The sequence below is a fragment of the Aspergillus udagawae genome (assembly GCF_001078395.1).
Source record: "Aspergillus udagawae IFM 46973 DNA, scaffold_2, whole genome shotgun sequence".
Taxonomy (NCBI): Eukaryota; Fungi; Ascomycota; class Eurotiomycetes; order Eurotiales; family Aspergillaceae; genus Aspergillus; species Aspergillus udagawae.
In genome coordinates this window covers 1,739,859-1,758,503 of record NW_025091265.1, presented here as the reverse complement: position 1 = coordinate 1,758,503, position 18,645 = coordinate 1,739,859, and the positions used below count along the sequence as shown (strand labels likewise).

The window sequence follows — 18,645 nt, the reverse complement described above, 5'->3', positions numbered from 1 at the left end:
ACGTTTTGGGCGTCTATCGGGAAAGTTGGCGCCTGCAGTTCGGCCATCGCAAGTCTTGGCAACGCGTCCTCCTCCTCCTGATAGACGAATCTCCTTATGGACGGTATGAAGCCCAAGATTATGATTACATACATGAAGCGCCTGCCTAGTGATAGATCTGAATATGTATTATTCTGAAAACCATGTGACTGCTGTATGCTCACCGTACTGACTTCAACTTTCACCTTGATACAATGCTAGTACTACTCTGTAGAATGGGATGGCAGTAGGTCCATCTACCCACTAATGAGAACAATACAACGAGACCACGTTATACTGCGGTCAGTCTTCCAATCAACCTATCTGCACCAAGAACGCCGGATTGCCCACAAGAATACGCTGGCTCTGCGCCCGCAGAAACGTCCGGATAAAACATGTATAAGAAGTGACATCGAGACTGGAGGTCTCTTCCATCAGATGTCTCAATCGAAGCGGTACAATTCTCGCTAAGGTAAAATTCCGTCTGTCGCCGAAAATATTTCTATGCCGTGCTTTGTGATACCGGGCATGCCTTCAGCAATGGAGTCATGCTCACACGATTTTTGCTCCGTACCATCATCCCAGCGACGGCTTGCAACCACATTGTCCGATCTGGAAAGGGAGAGATCCCGAGTATTCTCTTGGGTGGTACTCGGCTGTAGTATATCTATCTCAGAAGCGGAATCAGGCACCGGGCTATTGGGCGTCGAATCGCACGGCGCCTCAACCACGAGCAATTCGTCGGGGCTGCTTTCGTCACCCTCCGGTCTTGTAAGAGGCTTCCGTTTAGGCAGGGGTGGCTTTGGGACGGGCCTCTTCGCGTCACCTTTCGAACGCTCGGGGACAGGCGGTGGTACAGGCTTCCTTCGAGGAATAGGATTACTCTTGATGCCGAACTTATCAGGGCGCGGTAATGGGGTGCCTGGAGGAGGAAGTGGATGACCACGTCCGATCGGCTCGTCGGGAGTGCCTGCAGGCCGGGAGGTTTCCTGGCCATTGGAATCTGCCTTTCCAAACACACTCCAACCCCATTTCTTTGCTGCAGCGGTCGCTGTACCCAGCGAGATTGATAATTTTGGCTTCTCTTCGGGAGCATTGGAAGCTGTGGCTGACCTGGTCAGGGTCCCTGCAGTTTCCAACGTGCTTCGCCTGCGCGATCTTTCGCTACTGATAGACGCGTTGGAACTTCCATTCCCACTTCGGAGAGTGACTGATTGTTCACTGGCCAAGTGCGCAGATGTAGGGCGCTTTGGAGAGTGGCTGGCAAACTCGCCAACACTTTCAATAGACTCCGTAAACGATGACCCTCGACTGGGAGTCAGCTTCTCTGGGTTCATCAAGCTGATTGATGGCGGTGATCCATTCGGGGTCTTATTCGGTGAGCTAGGAGGCGAACGGCTCGAAATCTCAATCATCGCACTGGCAGCACTGCTCTTCTCTTCGCCCTTGGAATCACCCGTAGCTTTTTGAATCTTGATGTTGTCAGCAGTGACAACAGGATCGGCCACATTAGAAAATGTCCGAGATCGAATAGCGCGCGGTGGAGACAGACCGCCTGCTTTATCAACGGCGGATGATATACTCGTGTCGGAGTCTGTTGTGACGGACTTGGAGCTTTTGCGTGATTTCAGCGATCCGGAAGTGGTTTCCAAAAGCACTGGCATGCTCATTGCGCGATCATCCTTCGCCTTCAGAGCCTCGATTGAGTCCTTTGTAGTCGGCGTCTGTGGCTGGCCGATCGACTCGTCAGGAATCTCAGCCTTTGAATCTTGTTCTGGGACCTCGCGTTGCCAGATGCCGCCGCGGTAAGGCTGTGAAGCGGTGTCCAGGAACGGAATATCGTCCCAGTATGGCTGAACAACACTCTCAGCAACAACTTCGCGAATTCTACTCTCGATAGTTCGCAGAATAATGCCGTAAGTGATTTGCTTCGAGCTCACAATCGGTTCGATGTCCATAACCATGTTTGGCATTGTTTCGAAAGAAACCCACACTCTGTTACTGGGCGGGGGCTTGAACCGAATCAACATATGCCCTTCGAGCTTCTTGAGAACTACAGCCAGAACAATGTCAACTTCTCGTGCCTTGAAACGTGGACCCAGGTCAATGCGAACGGTGGCCGAAATCTCCAGGCGAAAGTTGCCAGTATATTGGATGTCAGTCTCCACGCAGCAGTTTCCATCGACCGTCAGGTCCTTGAGCCTCGGGTTGGTGATAAAAGGGGCACCTTCACCCATGTCAATTCGCTGCAAACAGATTTTGCTGATAAAGTTCGGCTTGTTGACTCGGGAGATCTTCTTCGTGATCTTCTGCCGAATGAAGTCTTCCACCTCCGGGGTCTTGTATAAGGCCAAGAACAGTCTGCCGAGCACGGCATTGATCCACCGCGTCTGCAGCTGCTCCTCGGATGAGTGCAGGCGTTGGACTAGGGTGACAATATGCTTGGCGTCAAACTGCTGTTGCTTGGGCGGACAATTTGGAAAGTCGCCCATTCGGGTCTGGTTCTGGAGCATAGCGAAGTAAAAGTCCTCCTTTTCCGATAAATTGTCGGAAAAGAGGAAGAACGGAGGGGTCGGCCCTCCCAGGTCACCAAGGGAGTCCAACCGCCTCGAAAGACAAATGGCGTTCCTTTTCAGCCATAGTTCGCCCTCCAAGATTTCTCCCTCACCACCGTAAATGCTCACATCGTGGTGCGCGAGTGAAATGACATATCGGACTTCCACCTGGTTGGCATCGTCATAGAGCATCAGATGGCCATGTCTGTCCAACGATATGGTCAGCATTGAGAAATACCAAAGAGACGGCACTAACCGACACCTACCGCAGAACAATGTAAAACACATTACGCGCCCTTTTCCCGCTCTTGCCATTGTTTTTCGCAGGCTCGATCGTCGGCGTTTGCTTCCTATCAAACAGACTCCGGTACATAGTTTGGTAGACGCTGGGGCTCTCGGCGGCGATCACCTCACCCGCCGGGGTGGTTCTCTCGGGAGGCTTGCCATTGACTCCACCAGGGACATACTCGCGACAGACAGCAAAATATCCGGCAGCGACATCGGACTCGTGAGTCCGATGGAACTTTTCTGCTAGCTCATCTGTGCCCGATTTCAGACTGAACTGATCATCGGTCGGTCGTTGAATGCTATCGGGAGATTGTCCGTCTGGATAGTTGGAGGGTGGGGAAGCGCGCGGTAACGTAAGATACGCATGGAGAAGAACCAGCGACAGGACAAGCGGGATGAAGGTGAGTCCGCCGATAAAGTATGCGAGAAGAAAACTACCGAACGAACCCATCGGGACCAAGTCAATCAAAGACGCAGCAGGAAAGGCTCCATTGTCGTCGGTATCACTGTTGCGACAATATGAGGGGAATAGAGCCAAGGGCAAGATAGCGGAAGGAGCACACTATCTGGCAGATGGTATAGGACGACAAGGAGAGAGAAAATGAATGAGAGATTCAGGAGATAGACAGAGATCCAAGAAGAAGAAGAAGAAAAAGGATATCAGGGCCACTTGGAAAGAGAGCAGGATAGACTCAGGCACGTTCGTGTCCAGTACGATAATGTATCGCTGTACTCTGTCTCACGTGGGACAGACAGCCGGCGAGCTAGGTATTTAGGTAGTCTGGTCGATTCAAGGGCAATCGTGAGTAACCGACGCCATCGACAAGTTGACACCAGGATCGTCCGTACTCCTTATTCAGTCTTCGACCCCTCAACCGCTCAGGAGTTGATTGATAGGTAGTTCACGCGTATGCAAGTGACTCCCGTGAAATTACTGCTCAGTTCTGCTCCCGTACCTTCCGCTTGTAATAATAACAGATCCCTACCTTGGGAATCAACCTATGACGGCACCTGACGATAGCTGTCCCCGCTGGGTTTAGTGTATCCTGTGGGTCCTGGCATAAGGAATGTTACCAACTCGACAAATCAGCATCAACAGGTAAGGTACTATTTAGCTGGGCCATCATTGCTCCGATAAATCATCTGATGGAATATCAATTAGACCCATCCAATGAATACAGTCCTGCAGGAGTCTGGGAGCATCAATCTGAAACCGTTTTGAAGCAGTAGTTGAGACGGCGACGAGTGGATGGATAATTTGGGAATTATCAAGTTATTTACTCCGGACATGCAGTCCATCTGTCTATCTGTCCATTACTACGAGCGCTCCTGAAGTGCCTCCCATATGCTACGGAGTACTAGGGCTATAGCTAAATACCCTCAAGATGAGGTCAAGATGACCTACTTAGGTAGTCACTCAAGGTCAGATGCCTAGCCTTCGATCATCTCTGCATCATAGCACGTTGCAGATCTACATGCCTCATTCATAGTTAAATGAATTCATAGTGCCGCAGTTCGCAATAACAATATACAGCATTCGATAATCTAATAAAAGCAAAACATCTATGTTCCCATAAGAATCACATGAAGAAACATTGGATCTATTGACAATCACACTTTATGTCTTCCTGTCTCATTATCATATGTCCATGGCCTTTCTTATCGCTGTCAACCAGATGCAGAAACAAAGGGAAGGCATAAATTAGTGAGAGGGGACAGAAAGATGCAAATTCTAGCTAGCAATCATGGAAGGAAAGGGTTAATGCTACAATAGATAGTGGAAGGATAATGTCACAGTCGGCCGTATCCGCGAGCGATGGCTGTACACTTTGGGTCAATCTGTGGCTGGATGGATGTGGAGAGCGTATGAAATTGGGAGAATGTGTAGACCACTTAGTCCTGAGCCCCAGCTGATATACCGTCCTCCGACGGACTCCTGACGCAACCATTTGAGTAATTCACTTCCTCCGATTCATGGTCTTCTCGCACATCTGAATCAGACCTCTCTTCGCTTCACTGTCAGGGAAATCGCTAATGGCAGCAACGGCCTTATCGGCGTATTCCTGGGCCAAAGCGCGCGTCTGTTCAACACCATCGCTCTTATACACAATCTCACGGGCCTGGCGAGTTGTCAGCTTTCGGTCTTATCACACCGCTGCGAGACGAATCATTTTCCGAGGCTAGAAATCACCACTTACTCTTTGTACGTCTCCTTCGTGGCTAAACTTGCGGCCCACTAGGGGACCTAGTTCAGGGTTTTGCTTCCAAGCGAAGAGCAGCGGAGCAGTCGCAAGTCCCAGTTCCAGATCTGCGCCAGCAGGCTTGCCCAACTCGACCCCGCTCACCGTATAATCCAGCAGATCGTCCACCAGCTGAAATGCCAGGCCAAGATTGCGTCCATAGGAATAAGCAGCTTCAACTACCTCGGGCGTACTACCGCCAAGCAATGCAGCTGCGCGGCACGATTTGCTGATCAGACTAGCGGTCTTCAGGTAGGTCTTCTGCAAGTAGTACGAGATGGTTTCGTCGGTGAAAACGGGATTTTTCTCGTCCGCTACAGTGTTCTTCAACTGCATGAACTCGCCCTCAACCAGGTTGGCAATCACAGTGGCGAGGAGCTCAGTGACTTCGGGGTCCCTCAAGCGCGCCAGAGCAACGGAGGCTCGGCCTAGCAAGAAATCGCCGGCCAGAACAGCCATTTTGTTTCCAAATTGGAGGTTCGCAGAGTTCGACGACCGGCGGGTGACGGCATTATCTATCACGTCGTCGTGGAGAAGCGATGCAGTGTGGATTAATTCGGTAATCTCAGCGAGTCGTCGCTGGGATGGCAGGATGTTTTCGTCGCCCGCAAAATCATATTGGGCCTCGGCTGACTCGGAAACAAGAGTGTTTGTATCCGGGTTCGTGTCGGCGAGTATAGAGGGTGATGAAATGGGATCATTGACCGAAATTGGGGCTACATCGTTTGGACGACTCTTTCCCGGAGTCAAGGCAGTCGCCTGAGACATGAGCAGCACCAGAAGGGGACGCATGTGTTTACCCTCGCTCCGGGTATAATATTTGGCCACTTTATCGAGTGTCGGATGTCCCGAGCCGAGCAATTGACGGATATTTTTCGTTAGGAACTTGAGCTCTTTTCCTACAATCCTCAATGGATCTACCGAGATCCCCGGAGGAGCCTTTGGTAGACCTTTGAAGATTGTCTGTGCTGCAGAAACCGCAGCGCCGAAGGGAGAGGCATCTTTCCGCCGGCTTGGGTGATACTTTCGAACGGGTGTCTGAAATTGTTTGGAAAGCAGGTCATCGCGGAGGCATTGCCAGCATATCGAGGTGGAAGGTGTTATTCGAGATGAGAGTACAAGGCCAGAGGCCGAAACCGTTCGAGCTCTCATGCTCAGGCGAGAGTGACTATAATTAGTTTTAGAAGGACTCGCAATCTAAGAGGACAAATAAGATAAAATACAAGAAAAGCTGAGAGTCCTAACGAGTCAAGGCGTCGTGTGCCTTTCACTTTGCGGAGTGCATAATGTTTCCGCAGTTATTAAAAAAAAGGCCGAAGATTTCGAGCTTACGGAGCTGCGCTCGGGCCGGAACGGGAAACGACTGGAGGATGACAGCTTCCAAGGCACATCAGAACACATCGTCATCACAATTGATCACCACGCTCGTACCATTTCAAGGACGTTTGAAAAGACATTGGCCGTTATGACAAGTTTTCTTAAATGGGAAAGGCAACTCGTAAAGATACTTCTACAAGAAACGCGGTGAGATTTTCTTGTCTAGAATGTAAATGGAGATTACAGAGAGATCTTGTTGCGACTCCCACCAAGGCAAGATGACCAGCTGGACGAACGACATCTACAAGACAAAATCCGTCCTGATAACCGGAAACGAAATAAATCTGTGAATACAGGAAATATGGAGAATCACGCCCGCAAGTTTAACTCAGCAAATTTTCCCCTCATACACACCCGGGCAGGGAAAACGGCGTAGCATGACTTGGAAACTGCAAAGCCCAGCCTATGGATCATTCTCAGCTGGCAGAGGCAGAGCTGAGCAGAATCACTATATGAGCAGACGTAGTCTTTTGGGCCACTAGATGGCGTCAAAATCACCGCCAGCGTCTTCGTCATCAATGTCCCCCTCCTGAATCTCTTTGGCGAGCTCTCGTTCCCGTTCGCGAGCCTCCTGTGCGCTCTTGAGCTCGAGGCGATGCTGATTCATGGGGAATCTCATGGCCTACACAGAAGAAGAGGCAGACGTTAGCGATGAATTCAGAAGACCGTCCGGAAAATTGGAAATAGCTGAAAATACTGAGAGCCTACCTTGACGCTTTCATCATGCAGAGCCAAGCAAGCCCGAATACGTTCGTGGAACACCTCTCCAGGCTCGCGAGTGGCATAGATATCTCCGACTTCCTTGCTCTTCATGTATCCGTGCTCATGATCCAAGGTGGCCTCAATCACACCATCGCGGATCGCCTTGGCCACTATGTATTCTGCCGACTCCTCACTGTCCAGGCCCAAACGCAGGCAAATGTCCCGAAGCGAGATGCGAGAGTAGGACAACGACATCATCCGGATACCCGTTTTGATGACATTTTGCCTCAAGCGCAGGATCAGGGTGTAGGTACCATCTTTGCGGAACGTTGCGCTGTGTGTATTTACAATGTTCAAGAAACCATCCAAATCTCCAACGCTCACGGCTTGGACGAGTAAGAAGTAAGGGTGCAAAGCGCGCTCAAGTGCAGGCTGGCGGAAGATTGCACGGTCGGGAATATCGCCCATCAAAAGCTCAACAACTACAAGCAGCTTGTGAGAAGCCTGATAGAAGCCACGAGCACTGTGACTCGAAGGAGACTTGCGAGTAGCACCAATCAGATGCCCGTGAGCATCCGTATACTGCAGCTGAATCGCACGAATACGGCCCAGATAATACAGGTACCGAGCAATCTGATTGTTTGATGCAGAAGGCGGAAAGCGGTTGTGAGAGATGAGCAAGTCAGCCTGCGAGATATGAGACGTAGACAAGTAGTTCCGCAGAAGCAGGGTCATCACGGTGGCCTGAGTATCGACATCTTTCCGGAGCACGGCTGTCCTAAGAGCAGCGAGCAAGGGCTGGCGGATAGAGGTAACCGCCGCAGCAGGAGATGGGGGAAGGGGAGCAACCTGCTCAAAGAAGAGGGAGTAGTAAAAGTACACGCGAGCAGCAAGAGAGTCCAGCGTGCGACGATTAAGAGTCCGTAGACGCTCAATCAACGCTGTTGAGAACTTTGCGCCCCCTTGAATATCCTTCTTGTCGTAGAGGTAGATCTGAACGAGGATGGATAGGTAGGTATCAACCTCTGGCAGTATTTCTTTGGGAGCAGCCTTGTTTTTCTCCGAATCGACTTCCATCTTCGAACTAGCAAGGGCGCTCTCGTATGCGCCCGATTGATCAATAGCCTCCAGCAAGAAAGCAGCAGTAGGACTTGATGGTGGGTAGGTCTCAACGATCACTTCTGCCAGCACATCAGCAGTGATGTGCTTGCGCATTGAGGATATCGACCTGAGAACGCGCAGTGTAAATCTGGGGTCGAAGTGGGCTACAGCTCGCTCGAGGAGTGTGAAGTTGGTCTTGATATCTACAGCCAAGTGATAACAGTTGATGATTAGGCATGCATCCATCAGGACAGTAGCGGGAAAAGAAACGAACCTTGAATGGCCTTGACTCTGGGATCAACCTCCGACTCGGGCTTTTGAGAATCAGTCTCTGCGGCCTCCATGACAACATCTTCCTCCTGATTCTGTCCCTTCTCTCCGGATAACCTCGAACCCTTGGACGGGGGCACTACAACAGTCATCTTCTCGTCACCTTTCCGATCCTTACGGGTGTTGAATGAGGATGTAGGCCCACCTGCCGTATCCTCTCCCATCTCAATATCTTCAGAACCGTTCACGCCGTTGGTATGCGGCTGGTCACGCTGCTCGCCCATACCGGAGTTAGATACGTTATTGGACGAAGCTGCCGGTGTGGGAGATTTGGCCTTGTTGGCGGCGGCGCGGTTTGGCGCGGCCTTGTCCTTGTTGGAACTTGAGCTCTGCGAGTTGGAACGCGCTTTTTCACCGTTAGCAGATGAAGAAGTGTCTGACTTGCTGTTCGATCGCAAAGAACGTCTCTCGGCCGGCATCTTTCTTCAACTTGAAGCTCGGCTGATCAAGAAGCGATTGCAGGACCGGGGAACGGAGGAAGGGGAAGGAAGAGCACCAATGTCCGAGGACAAGAAGAAAGTCTGGAAATAAATGACGAAAGTGACAAGAGTAGGGATTGAAGAACCAAGAAAAATAAGAAAAAATGGGAGATGGTGCCTCGATGAGTAGGGGAAGATGGGTTGATGAAGTGGTGATGTGATGTCAAGGTTGACCTGGAGATGAATGGACAGCGAGAGAACCAGCACAGGGCTTAGTCAGTTGGGGGAAGCTTACTGAGAGCGGCAGCTGATGTGATGCTGGAGCTGGTCAGCTGCAGAATAATACTCGCCTCACTTATTGATAAGGAAAAACAAAGAGGGACAGATCGTCCTTCTAAGCTGTGAGTTGGTCTACCTGCAGTGCAGTCTAGACTAGGTATATCTCTTCTTTCTACTACCGTAGGGACAGCAGCTACGGAGTGAACTGTTCTGTTTGTCGGTCGCAAAACATGCGCGCTACTGAAAGCGCTGTGAGGCCTCAGGCAGCAACCAGCTTTGATTGCAGCTCCTTCTTGGCGGTGATTAACGCGACCCAACACCGCCGCCATTGGATGTTTACATCCGGAGTAATATTGTCTACGGAGTATCTACGGAGTAGCCTGTAGCACTGGCTTCTGAATTAATGAGGCTGCTGGAACACTGATCTGGATACACTATATTGTGGCAATCATCATTGTTCGTCAAACTCAATAGTCAGCGGTTTCCACGATGTCCTTGCTCGAAAACCATCTGGAGCAAATCCAGCTCTCCTCAAATGCCATCGCCGAATTACCGTAAGCGTATGGCCTTGTGTCCTTCGTGACTGTGTGCTGATCGAGCCTTTGACAGTTTTCCCCAACCTCGAATATTCACCAATGCTCTTTTGGGTCCTCACGATATCACTGCTTTGATCCGCGATACCGAAGCTCATGAACGAGCCCTTTTCCAGACTGACCCGTCTGCCAGGTCCCAACGGCGAGCAACGAGGAGGGGGACTATGTTTCAATCCGAAGGGGACGGAGAGTCCATGGCGAGTCGAATTTATGCTGCGCGCAATAACAGAAATCAGTCCGCAGTCGCAAGAGTCTTAGGTTCTGACATGATGGACGAGATCAAGCGCTCCGCTGGAACTTCAGCCAGGGGGACACGAAGTGAGGTTAATATTGACGTCCTTCTTCGCGGGGCGGAGATTCTTTGCAATGTCTAGTAAGCAAGCTGCTCGGATCAATCACCCTTCATTTGCTGGTGCTGATTTCGTGAAGTCCCGTCGCTGGTGCCCAGGAGAAGATTGCGACTCTGCGTTATCGTCACGAGTTGATTAGTGATTCTATTGCTCAATTAGAAGACCGAGTAGCGAGGAACACCGCAGAATTGGAGCAGATGAGCCATTCCTACGGGGACGAGTACGACGACTATGACAATTCTACAGCCACACCTCAAGAAGTCACAGACGCCGATATTGAGCGAGAGATGGAAGAGATCAGAGAGTTGGAAAGGCGGAAACGAGCTCTAGAAGCGCGTGTAAGCGGCATGGAAAAGGATTTGGGTGGCTTGATGGGCTGAGCTGACCCGTCTGGCCGACCCCTTTTCAATGCCTCATAATCAGCTTCTTAGACGTGTGCATGAGCCTCTTTTTGTCTCAACAAGCTTTCGCCCTGAGTGCTGAATCATTTTCAATGATCGGCAATCTCTTCTTGCCGTTTCCAAGTACGTCCCTTGGCTGGATCCGTCACGACAGAGAGCAGACAACTATGTACAGCACTTGGGTGTCTGTGCTCAAGCAGGATGTCAAAGCGAGATTCCTGGGCCGTACCTCGAACCAGCCCGGTCAGTTGGGCCGCCTGCGCTTGCACAATGGGTCTGAACGCTGTAGGCTTCATCCCTTGAACTGTCTGCAGACAGCATGTTAGTACTGGGGGCGCGGGCCCTACTGAGCGGAGACACAGCAGTTCGAACTGTCAAGCAGATGATGAGATCCTCTTGATGATCTCGATATTCTCTGCTCAACAATGCGTGTATGGGTTGGTTTACGAATGAAATAGGGGGTCGTATGATTGCAGCAGTCCTTTTCTCAGCAATCACACTGAGAAGAAAGTGAAGGGATTCTGACATGGCTCTCACTTGTCATTTTATCTGGAAGATCTTTAAGTCTTCTTTGACAATGAAAAAATCAGCGCAACTGTATCTTAATTTTCGCCCATTGAGTTTGACCAGATAGCCGATGATTCCATCTACATGGTCTGCTTGATCACAATGGCCCTCCTTGGGAACAACATTTGCCCTCCTCCGTCCGCGCTGTAGGGAGGTCAACATGTTGATCAGAACCGTCGTACTACTTTCTCTTACGTCGATAGAGCGCTTGGTAATATCCGTCTAACAACTTTCATTATAGGGTTCCGGTGCACAAGAGTCAAGTATGCCTAGAATCCTAGTTTCATGCTATGCTCAAAATCTACTAAAGACTGTTGAAGTATTTACAGTCAATAGGAGCCGATCAATAGCCAAGTGACGAGGTCAAAAATATGGAGTAAAAACCATCGGTGAAGGCGCACTACATTGTTCGTCGCATTTAAGGCTGCGATGCCAAGCCTGAGGCTCCAACGCTCCCTTCCGCTTCCTCTCCGCCATCATTCATCGGATACTTGAACTGACCAGGCTTTATCTATCTCTTTTCTCAAGCTAAGGCTGCGTCTGGAGTCTGAAATTCGCTCTGTGTGATTTATTCTGAACCCCCTGCCAGCGTTACAAGACTTTTACAAGTATATCTTCTCTCACCATCACGACGCAGTCCAGGCCGAATTCACCATTTTGACCTCCAACACCTTCGAATTAACCTCATCACAAGCGCGCCGCCTCCTTTGTCCCCTTCGACTACATCCCTCGCGAGCCTCAGCATACCCCGTCAAGCTCCTCCTTCCCGATTAGACTAGGAGATCTCTTGCTGCCGACCAACATGGATGGCTCTCAGGCCCAGGCGAATCAGCCTATGGTTCCACCTCAGCAGCAGCACTCGAACCTAATCCGGACAGACCAGGTCCAGAAATTACCTCATCTCAATGAGCAGCAAAAGGCTCAGCACACCCAGTTGGTGCGCAATTTCTGGGAGATACTCAACAGCCGAGACCCTCAGAGTGCGGAATACCAGAACGCCCAGATGAGGCTCACACAGCTCTCTCAGAATCTGATGAAAGGCATGCGAATATTCCAACAAAACCGCCAGCAAGCGCTTCAGCAGCACCAACAGGCTCAGGCGGCAGCTGCAGCCGTGCAGGGACAGCCAGTTCAACGCACTCAGTCCGCCAACCCACAGTCTTTCGCGCAGCTTCTCCCACAAATCCAACAGAAAGTGAACGGTCTTCACTTCTTCCTCCCTCCCAATATCAGCAAAGAACAGGTACAAACATGGCTGCCGGAGGCAAGACTACGATACGGTATTGCGCTACAGAAACAGGAGATCGGACGCGTACGTATCGCGGAACTGCGCCAACAGTTTGCGCAGCGACAGGCCGCTGGGAACATGAGCCAGGAAGAGGTGCAGGAGTTCAAAAATCGGCAGCTTGCGGCGGAAAAGCTCTATCGAGAAGGCAGCGACTTCTTGAACAAATTCAAGGAGCAACAGGAATCGTTCAAGGCACAGCAGCAGAACCAGCAGCTGAATAGGGCAGGGCTACCGAACGCCGTCCCCGGTCAACCTCAACAGCCACAGGGGACTGCAGAGCAGGCTGCTGCTGCCACTGGGACTGCGCCTGCCGCCACACCTGCGCCCACTGTTGGCGACAAGCGTCCAGTGAATGTCCCCGGACCCATGCACCCTGGGCAAGCCCCCACTCCGGCACCTCACACCATTAACTCTGCAGTAAATGCGGCGCGAAATCAAGCCGGACAAGCGGCCATGTCTCCCTCCGCGACTCAGCCGGGCCAGGCGCCCGTCACACAAGCTGCAGGCACCGCGCCTGCCGCTGCCACCGCGCCTCCTTTTCAACCACAACAGCAGCAACCGCAACCTCTTTCGCAACAGGGGACTCCAGGCGCGCAGGTCACATTTAGCCAAACCCCCAATCCAGACGGCTCGACGCCTACCCCTTCAGCTCCACAGCCAGTCAACCTACAGGGTCCACCACGTCCTTTGTCCCATCAGGCTGCGATGGCGCAGGCTGCTCAGAGTTATACCAACAACGCCGCGAACAATAACATGGCTCAGCAAAATGTGTCGCAGGCAGCTGCCAATCCTCATGCACATCCTCAGGGGTATATTTCCAATCGCGCGTCGGAAAATTCAGCGCGTAACATCAACATGGCCATTCCAAAGAGCCTTAACGTTCCTCCCCCAGAGCCGGTCAGCATGGCACCAGCCCGGCCCACTCTGTCCGGAGGTCCCAGTCATGGCGGCATGGGTATGATGGGCCAACCAGCCATCCAGAAGCATCCCGGCTACGTGCTTGAAGGCGAAGGCCAGCGGGTACTGAGCAAGAAGATGCTTGACATCCTGGTGCGCCAGGTCACCGGAGGAGGAGAGGGTGAAGGGCTCACGCCAGACGCCGAAGAGGTAAGTTTTATCCTTTCGTATTAGCGCTGCGTCCCGCTGTGCACGGAGTTCAGAATATACCATTTGCTAAATCATCACGATAGTTCATCCTGCAAATGGCCGATGATTTCGTTGATGACGTGGTCACTGCTGCTTGCCGTCTCGCCAAATTGCGCCCATCCTCTACGCTTGAACTTCGCGACATCCAGCTCGTCCTGGAAAGGAACTACAACATGCGCATCTCCGGCTTCTCCACCGACGATCTCCGCACCGTGAAGAAACCGCAGCCCACGCAAGGCTGGACTCAAAAGATGTCAGCCGTCCAGGCCGCCAAAGTTACTCAGGGAAAGGCGGAGTAATCTCCTTTTTCCCTATTTCTTCTCCCTTCCTCCTTCATCCTTCTCACTAAAAATATGAGGGAAATCGCCAGCTGGAGAGCTACACAGGGCGGAGCAGCTTCCCGTCAATCTTCTTCTGGCTTTCCCTTCATCCTCTAAATCACGGAGAACTTGAGATCTCCCTGTAGTAACACTCAGAACGTGAAATATTCTACATTATGCGTATTCGGGCTGGCGTCGTCGGTGGGATTGGGCCTCTGCTTTTTCCTTTTCTTCTTTTTCTGATGGGTTTTGCCCTTGCTAGATTGTCTTTCCTGCGGGCAAACTACGAATTCGCTCAACTCCTGGAAGGTTGCATCTTATCCCGGCGTCATGATTTGGGAAGGTCTGTTATTCTGATATACCACCTTAGGCTAGGCACAGGTTCAAGAAATGGATAAAACTTGATTTATGATTTCCATGTCTGAGACTGCGTTCTGAGGAATTTATTCAGAGACTTGGACGCTTCTCCTTGGAGTCACCGTAAAGATGTCATGTATCTTCAAGGGTGTTGCATTGCAGGCCTCGTTGGAGTCAAAGTCGAGGTTGTAGGTAAAGACCATAAAATGTCTGTAAAGCAGAAACGGAAGAAACAGTCGATGCTGTAAGAAAACGGGAAACTACCTTATCACCCGGGTCATATTTCTTGTTACTGAAGTTAGATGCCATCCATGGATGTCATGTCGGAAGCAGGAACATATTGGTATCAATTTTCTACTTGGTGTAAAGTCTTCTATCGATCTTCTAGGGCGTAGAAAGTGCAACACTAACTCACAATGCAAGAAAAAAGATGATGATGACGCGCTCAAACCTGCTCACAGAAATTAAAACAAGGCTTCTCCCAACCGGCTATCGAGTCCAAGACAGAGATCCAAGGACAACTGAGAATCACAGGAATAACGTACAGGAAGGGAAATGGCAGGCAACGAGGTTCCAAGAGTGTCTAGAATAGCAGAATTGCAGGTCCGACGATGGGCGGCTTGGATATGGGGTAACGCGGAGCAGAGGCGACAGAAGGAAAGGAAATATACAAAATATGTGTGATGCAAGGAAATATTGGGGGGGATTGGAAAGAATAATAAAAGGAGAAAATTGTTCGAGAGACGGTAATTAAAGACAATCCATGTAGCCCTTCGCATAGGAGATTGTCAGCTAGATGCGCCTGGCTTGGAGTCGGCATCTACCAGAAGAGAATGATTGGACAGAAAGGCAGAGCAAAATACACAAAAGGGAATGAAAAGACGGTAAGAAAGTTTTTCAAATGATGGTGCGGATGGTCGAAGATAGCTTTGTCATGGTGCAAAGGGGGAAAAAAAAAAAAAAAAAGAGGGTTGGAGACAGCATTGTCCCAAAATAATTGACGGGCAATGGAGGACACCATGGTACTAAGGAAAATCATGTCAATCATGGTAACATGGACACTATCACAAATTCGGTATCCTCAAGGATTGGTGAAGAACCGATAGATGGTGGAAGAAGATGCGTCGCACGAACATGCAAGGTAAACGATCTATGGCGCCCAAGAAACAAAGCGTCATTGACTGCGAATGGGGATATCATGAGATAATCGACCGAAAACAGCACGCCAGAAACAGAAATGGGGTCGCGCAGCGTATAATTGCGACGCCGGTCATCGGCTTGCTAAGGGTGATAATGTGCCGTTCGGGCCGCTATAAGAAACGCCTTTTCCTTTTGGACCGTCTTGCGAACTGCCCATGCCAGGCAAGGGCGGCAAATCCTTTTCTGTGAGCGACGGTCCTTGTCGGCTATGCTGGCTGTGTCCACCAACACTGCTCTGCTCACCGGCTTCGTCCACTATGGGCAGCGTCGACGTCGGACCTGGTCCGTTGGCATCCGCAGGGTCCCAGACAGTTGAAATCGTTCGAGGATGCGTGGTCGAGACGTCCTTTGCGGCTTCCTTCTCGGCAGCCTGCATTGTTCGTTCGACAGACTCGGTTCGTTCTGCTGATGTTTTGCCCTGCGCTCGAGCTTCTTTATGCCGTTCGACTTCCTCCTTGGACATAGTAATGCCCCGGATAAAGTTAACAAACCGGTCGCCATAGCTCTCAGGCGGAATTGGGGAGATCTGGCCGCGATCATGGGAAAGTCCTTTGAAAAAGTTTTCCAGTTTCTTCACGGTCCCATACTGTCACAGTGTCAGTCATTGCTCAGGGCTCGATGGAAGACCGGCTGCTTTTGAATTGCAGTAATGCACTTACATGTGTCAGACAGTCAATTATGCCAAGGTAATAGATCTCATCGCCAGGCTGCCCGTTCTCGTGAGTGGCTCGGAACCCTCCGTCATCGGCATAAAAGATGTGATACTGTCTCTCATCTAGAATCTCTTCGGGCATCTTCGCGGCGGCCTTATCAAGCGGCACAGGACGCTCCCTTTTTATGAGCATCCGCAGCTCACGTGCCTTGCGTTCGTTTTCCAGCTTGGAAGGAGTGCGCATCAGCATGTTTGGATTCGTCTCTTCTTCACGGTGACCTCCCGGTTGAAACACTTGCAACGTCTTGTCGCGAAGCTTTTCTTCGTTGCCTCTCCCAAGGTCGTGGATACCCACCAAAAGAGAGTAATCCATTATCTTCAGTTTCTTCAACAGCTCAACATCGCGTTCCAGCTGAGCGAGGAAGAATTGCCGTTTCGAAGGCCCGCATTCCAGGTGACGGCCTCTGCGAAGCCAGTTTAGATCCTTCAAAGTGGCCCGCGGATTCTTCTCAAGATCCTGCTCCCGCAAGTCCCGGCCGATTGTTGACCCCTTCAGGTCGAAGGTCTGGTGGATGTCGCGGTGGGGAGGGAAGAGGTTATTCATAACCACGAAGTGGATCTTGCGCCCGTATGCCATCTTCACCCGGTGAAGACCATAAAATTGTGATATCAGCGTGTTGGGGTTCTGCTCCACATGTTTGTAATATTCTGGAAGAATCTTTCGCAGCAGTTTGTGTTCGGAGTGGTGGATAGTCTTGATAATGTATTTGTAGTCCCGGGAGAAGTAGAAGAAGCTTCCGCTCTTTCCTGGCGAGCCCAGCTCGGAGAGGATATACTTGCTGGTCAGGGACATCAAATAGTCGGCCGGGTCAAGGCGGAATTTGGCTCGCAAATGCCGGAAAACCCACGGCGCATAGTCCTTAAATTTGAAGTCGTATTTTGCAGAGGGCGTCAGCTCGTTACCAGTACTAATAGCAACGAAATGTTAGCCAATCAACAAGATTTGGGAATGGGAACGGAAGGTGACAGTCGTCATACATGTCGAAAGAGAATTTATGCTTGGCTTCAAAATCTGCGGGTGTTAATTCCCGGTCCATTTTCGCGTTGATCCTCGACACCGTAAAGCGAATTCCGGTCAGCATATTGTACGCAGTCACCCAGTTCACGTGGTTCTGGTCGACTTTGGTTCCAACGATGACGCGATCCTCATCGTCGTCATCACGGCGTTTCCTTCTTGACGCTCTCCTCTGCTTGATCGCTTCTGCCCAACGCGCTGCATCTTCGCCCGGGTTGGCCTCGTCAGGGATCGAGTCCGAGTGATTCGTTTTTGTAGCCCGCCGAACCAAGCTGAGTGACGTTCGGCGAATTCCTCCTGCTGTTGGAGATAGCCGGCCACTGCTATAAGCCGTCTCGTCGGCCTGATCGCGGCTATTACGACGGCCGCTAGTCGCTCTGGGAACTTGCAGCGTATGTCGATGTCGAAGGCCTGATGCTGCGGGATCTTGCGTGTGGCTAGCGTCAGCGGCGGCTGAGGGGAGAGGGGGGGACGAATAACGGTGGGGAGCTGCCGTCTGTGAGGGAGACAATCGATCGGGTTCGGATGCGAGCCGGCTGGTATCTTCGGATAGCGAGCTCGAGAGGGTATTCCCGTTTGCGACCACTGTCGAGTTCTGAGAAACCAGTTCGTCAACTGACGGTTGGGGGCGATCTCCGTTAACCAGCGACTTTCCGTTGGGGGTTCGGTGGCTCGACGAGATCCCATTGACCTGCTGCGCACTGGAGATGGACCCTGCTGCTGAGCCAACGCCAGCACTGGCTCCAGCATCAGAAGATTTCCGAGTAAAATCCTTATCCATCGTCATTGAAAACCGGCCGCTCTCCCTTGGATCGCGGACCGATCCATTTCCTAATGAATGCATGCTGCCATCTTTCGAAAGTGGTAAATCTCGTGTGTAGGAGCTAGCGCTTGACCGGGGCCCATTCAAAGAATAGGCACTGCCATTCTTCAGATCTGAGGAATATTGACGATCTGTTGACTGAGATTCGAGGTGGTTCGTATCACCGTTCGGCCAGTTTGTCCATAGAAACGTATTTCCAACGGGGGTTCTGTCGTGCACTTTCCCTTGCGGTGAATCAAACGGGCGAGGGTGTGTAGCCGTAGCAGTAGACGACTGATAAGGCCCGTCGTTGGAGAAAGAGGGCATGGTGCGCTCCTTTTTCCCTTATTGTTGCGGCGCCCAAGGGGCAGGGAGCAGGAGTTCCAGGGGAAAAGAAGGAAAGAGGGGATGGGACTGTGACGTGAGGTCTGCGTGGACCAACGAATCCGAACGAGCAGACGGGAGGAAATCGCTTCGGGTACTTAATAAGATGACGCTGTGAACCAATGGGAGGACGACAAGATGGACAAGCAACAGAAGGCGTAGAAAGGGAAGTGATTGTGACAGCCGACCGATCAAGCAATA

The 18,645-nt window shown here is 51.2% G+C and overlaps 6 protein-coding genes across 6 annotated transcripts; 2 read left to right on the top strand and 4 right to left on the bottom strand.

The window, feature by feature from the left end:
* Window positions 1–485: 485 nt before the first annotated feature.
* Aud_002923 (SMP domain-containing protein) lies at window positions 486–3,312 on the bottom strand (the record flags this gene model as incomplete). Its single annotated transcript, XM_043287880.1, has 2 exons — window positions 486–2,778; window positions 2,840–3,312. The coding sequence occupies 2 exons, from the start codon at window positions 3,310–3,312 to the stop codon at window positions 486–488; spliced, it is 2,766 nt and encodes a 921-aa protein (XP_043143815.1).
* A 1,507-nt stretch (window positions 3,313–4,819) lies between these two features.
* Aud_002922 (trans-hexaprenyltranstransferase) lies at window positions 4,820–6,253 on the bottom strand (the record flags this gene model as incomplete). The annotated part of the gene is made up of 2 exons (XM_043287879.1): window positions 4,820–4,981; window positions 5,060–6,253. The coding sequence occupies 2 exons, from the start codon at window positions 6,251–6,253 to the stop codon at window positions 4,820–4,822; spliced, it is 1,356 nt and encodes a 451-aa protein (XP_043143814.1).
* Window positions 6,254–6,956: 703 nt separating this feature from the next.
* Aud_002921 (proteasome regulatory particle lid subunit RPN3) lies at window positions 6,957–9,030 on the bottom strand (the record flags this gene model as incomplete). The annotated part of the gene is made up of 3 exons (XM_043287878.1): window positions 6,957–7,100; window positions 7,187–8,484; window positions 8,556–9,030. 3 exons carry the CDS (start codon window positions 9,028–9,030, stop codon window positions 6,957–6,959), a joined length of 1,917 nt encoding a protein of 638 aa, XP_043143813.1.
* Window positions 9,031–9,798: 768 nt separating this feature from the next.
* Window positions 9,799–10,632, top strand: Aud_002920 (uncharacterized protein; the record flags this gene model as incomplete). Its single annotated transcript, XM_043287877.1, has 3 exons — window positions 9,799–9,863; window positions 9,919–10,275; window positions 10,332–10,632. The coding sequence occupies 3 exons, from the start codon at window positions 9,799–9,801 to the stop codon at window positions 10,630–10,632; spliced, it is 723 nt and encodes a 240-aa protein (XP_043143812.1).
* A 1,390-nt stretch (window positions 10,633–12,022) lies between these two features.
* On the top strand, window positions 12,023–13,953 carry Aud_002919 (putative transcription initiation factor TFIID subunit 12; the record flags this gene model as incomplete). The annotated part of the gene is made up of 2 exons (XM_043287876.1): window positions 12,023–13,615; window positions 13,699–13,953. 2 exons carry the CDS (start codon window positions 12,023–12,025, stop codon window positions 13,951–13,953), a joined length of 1,848 nt encoding a protein of 615 aa, XP_043143811.1.
* Window positions 13,954–15,601: 1,648 nt separating this feature from the next.
* Aud_002918 (1-phosphatidylinositol-4-phosphate 5-kinase) lies at window positions 15,602–18,387 on the bottom strand (the record flags this gene model as incomplete). Its single annotated transcript, XM_043287875.1, has 3 exons — window positions 15,602–16,117; window positions 16,191–17,151; window positions 17,222–18,387. The coding sequence occupies 3 exons, from the start codon at window positions 18,385–18,387 to the stop codon at window positions 15,602–15,604; spliced, it is 2,643 nt and encodes an 880-aa protein (XP_043143810.1).
* Window positions 18,388–18,645: the final 258 nt, after the last annotated feature.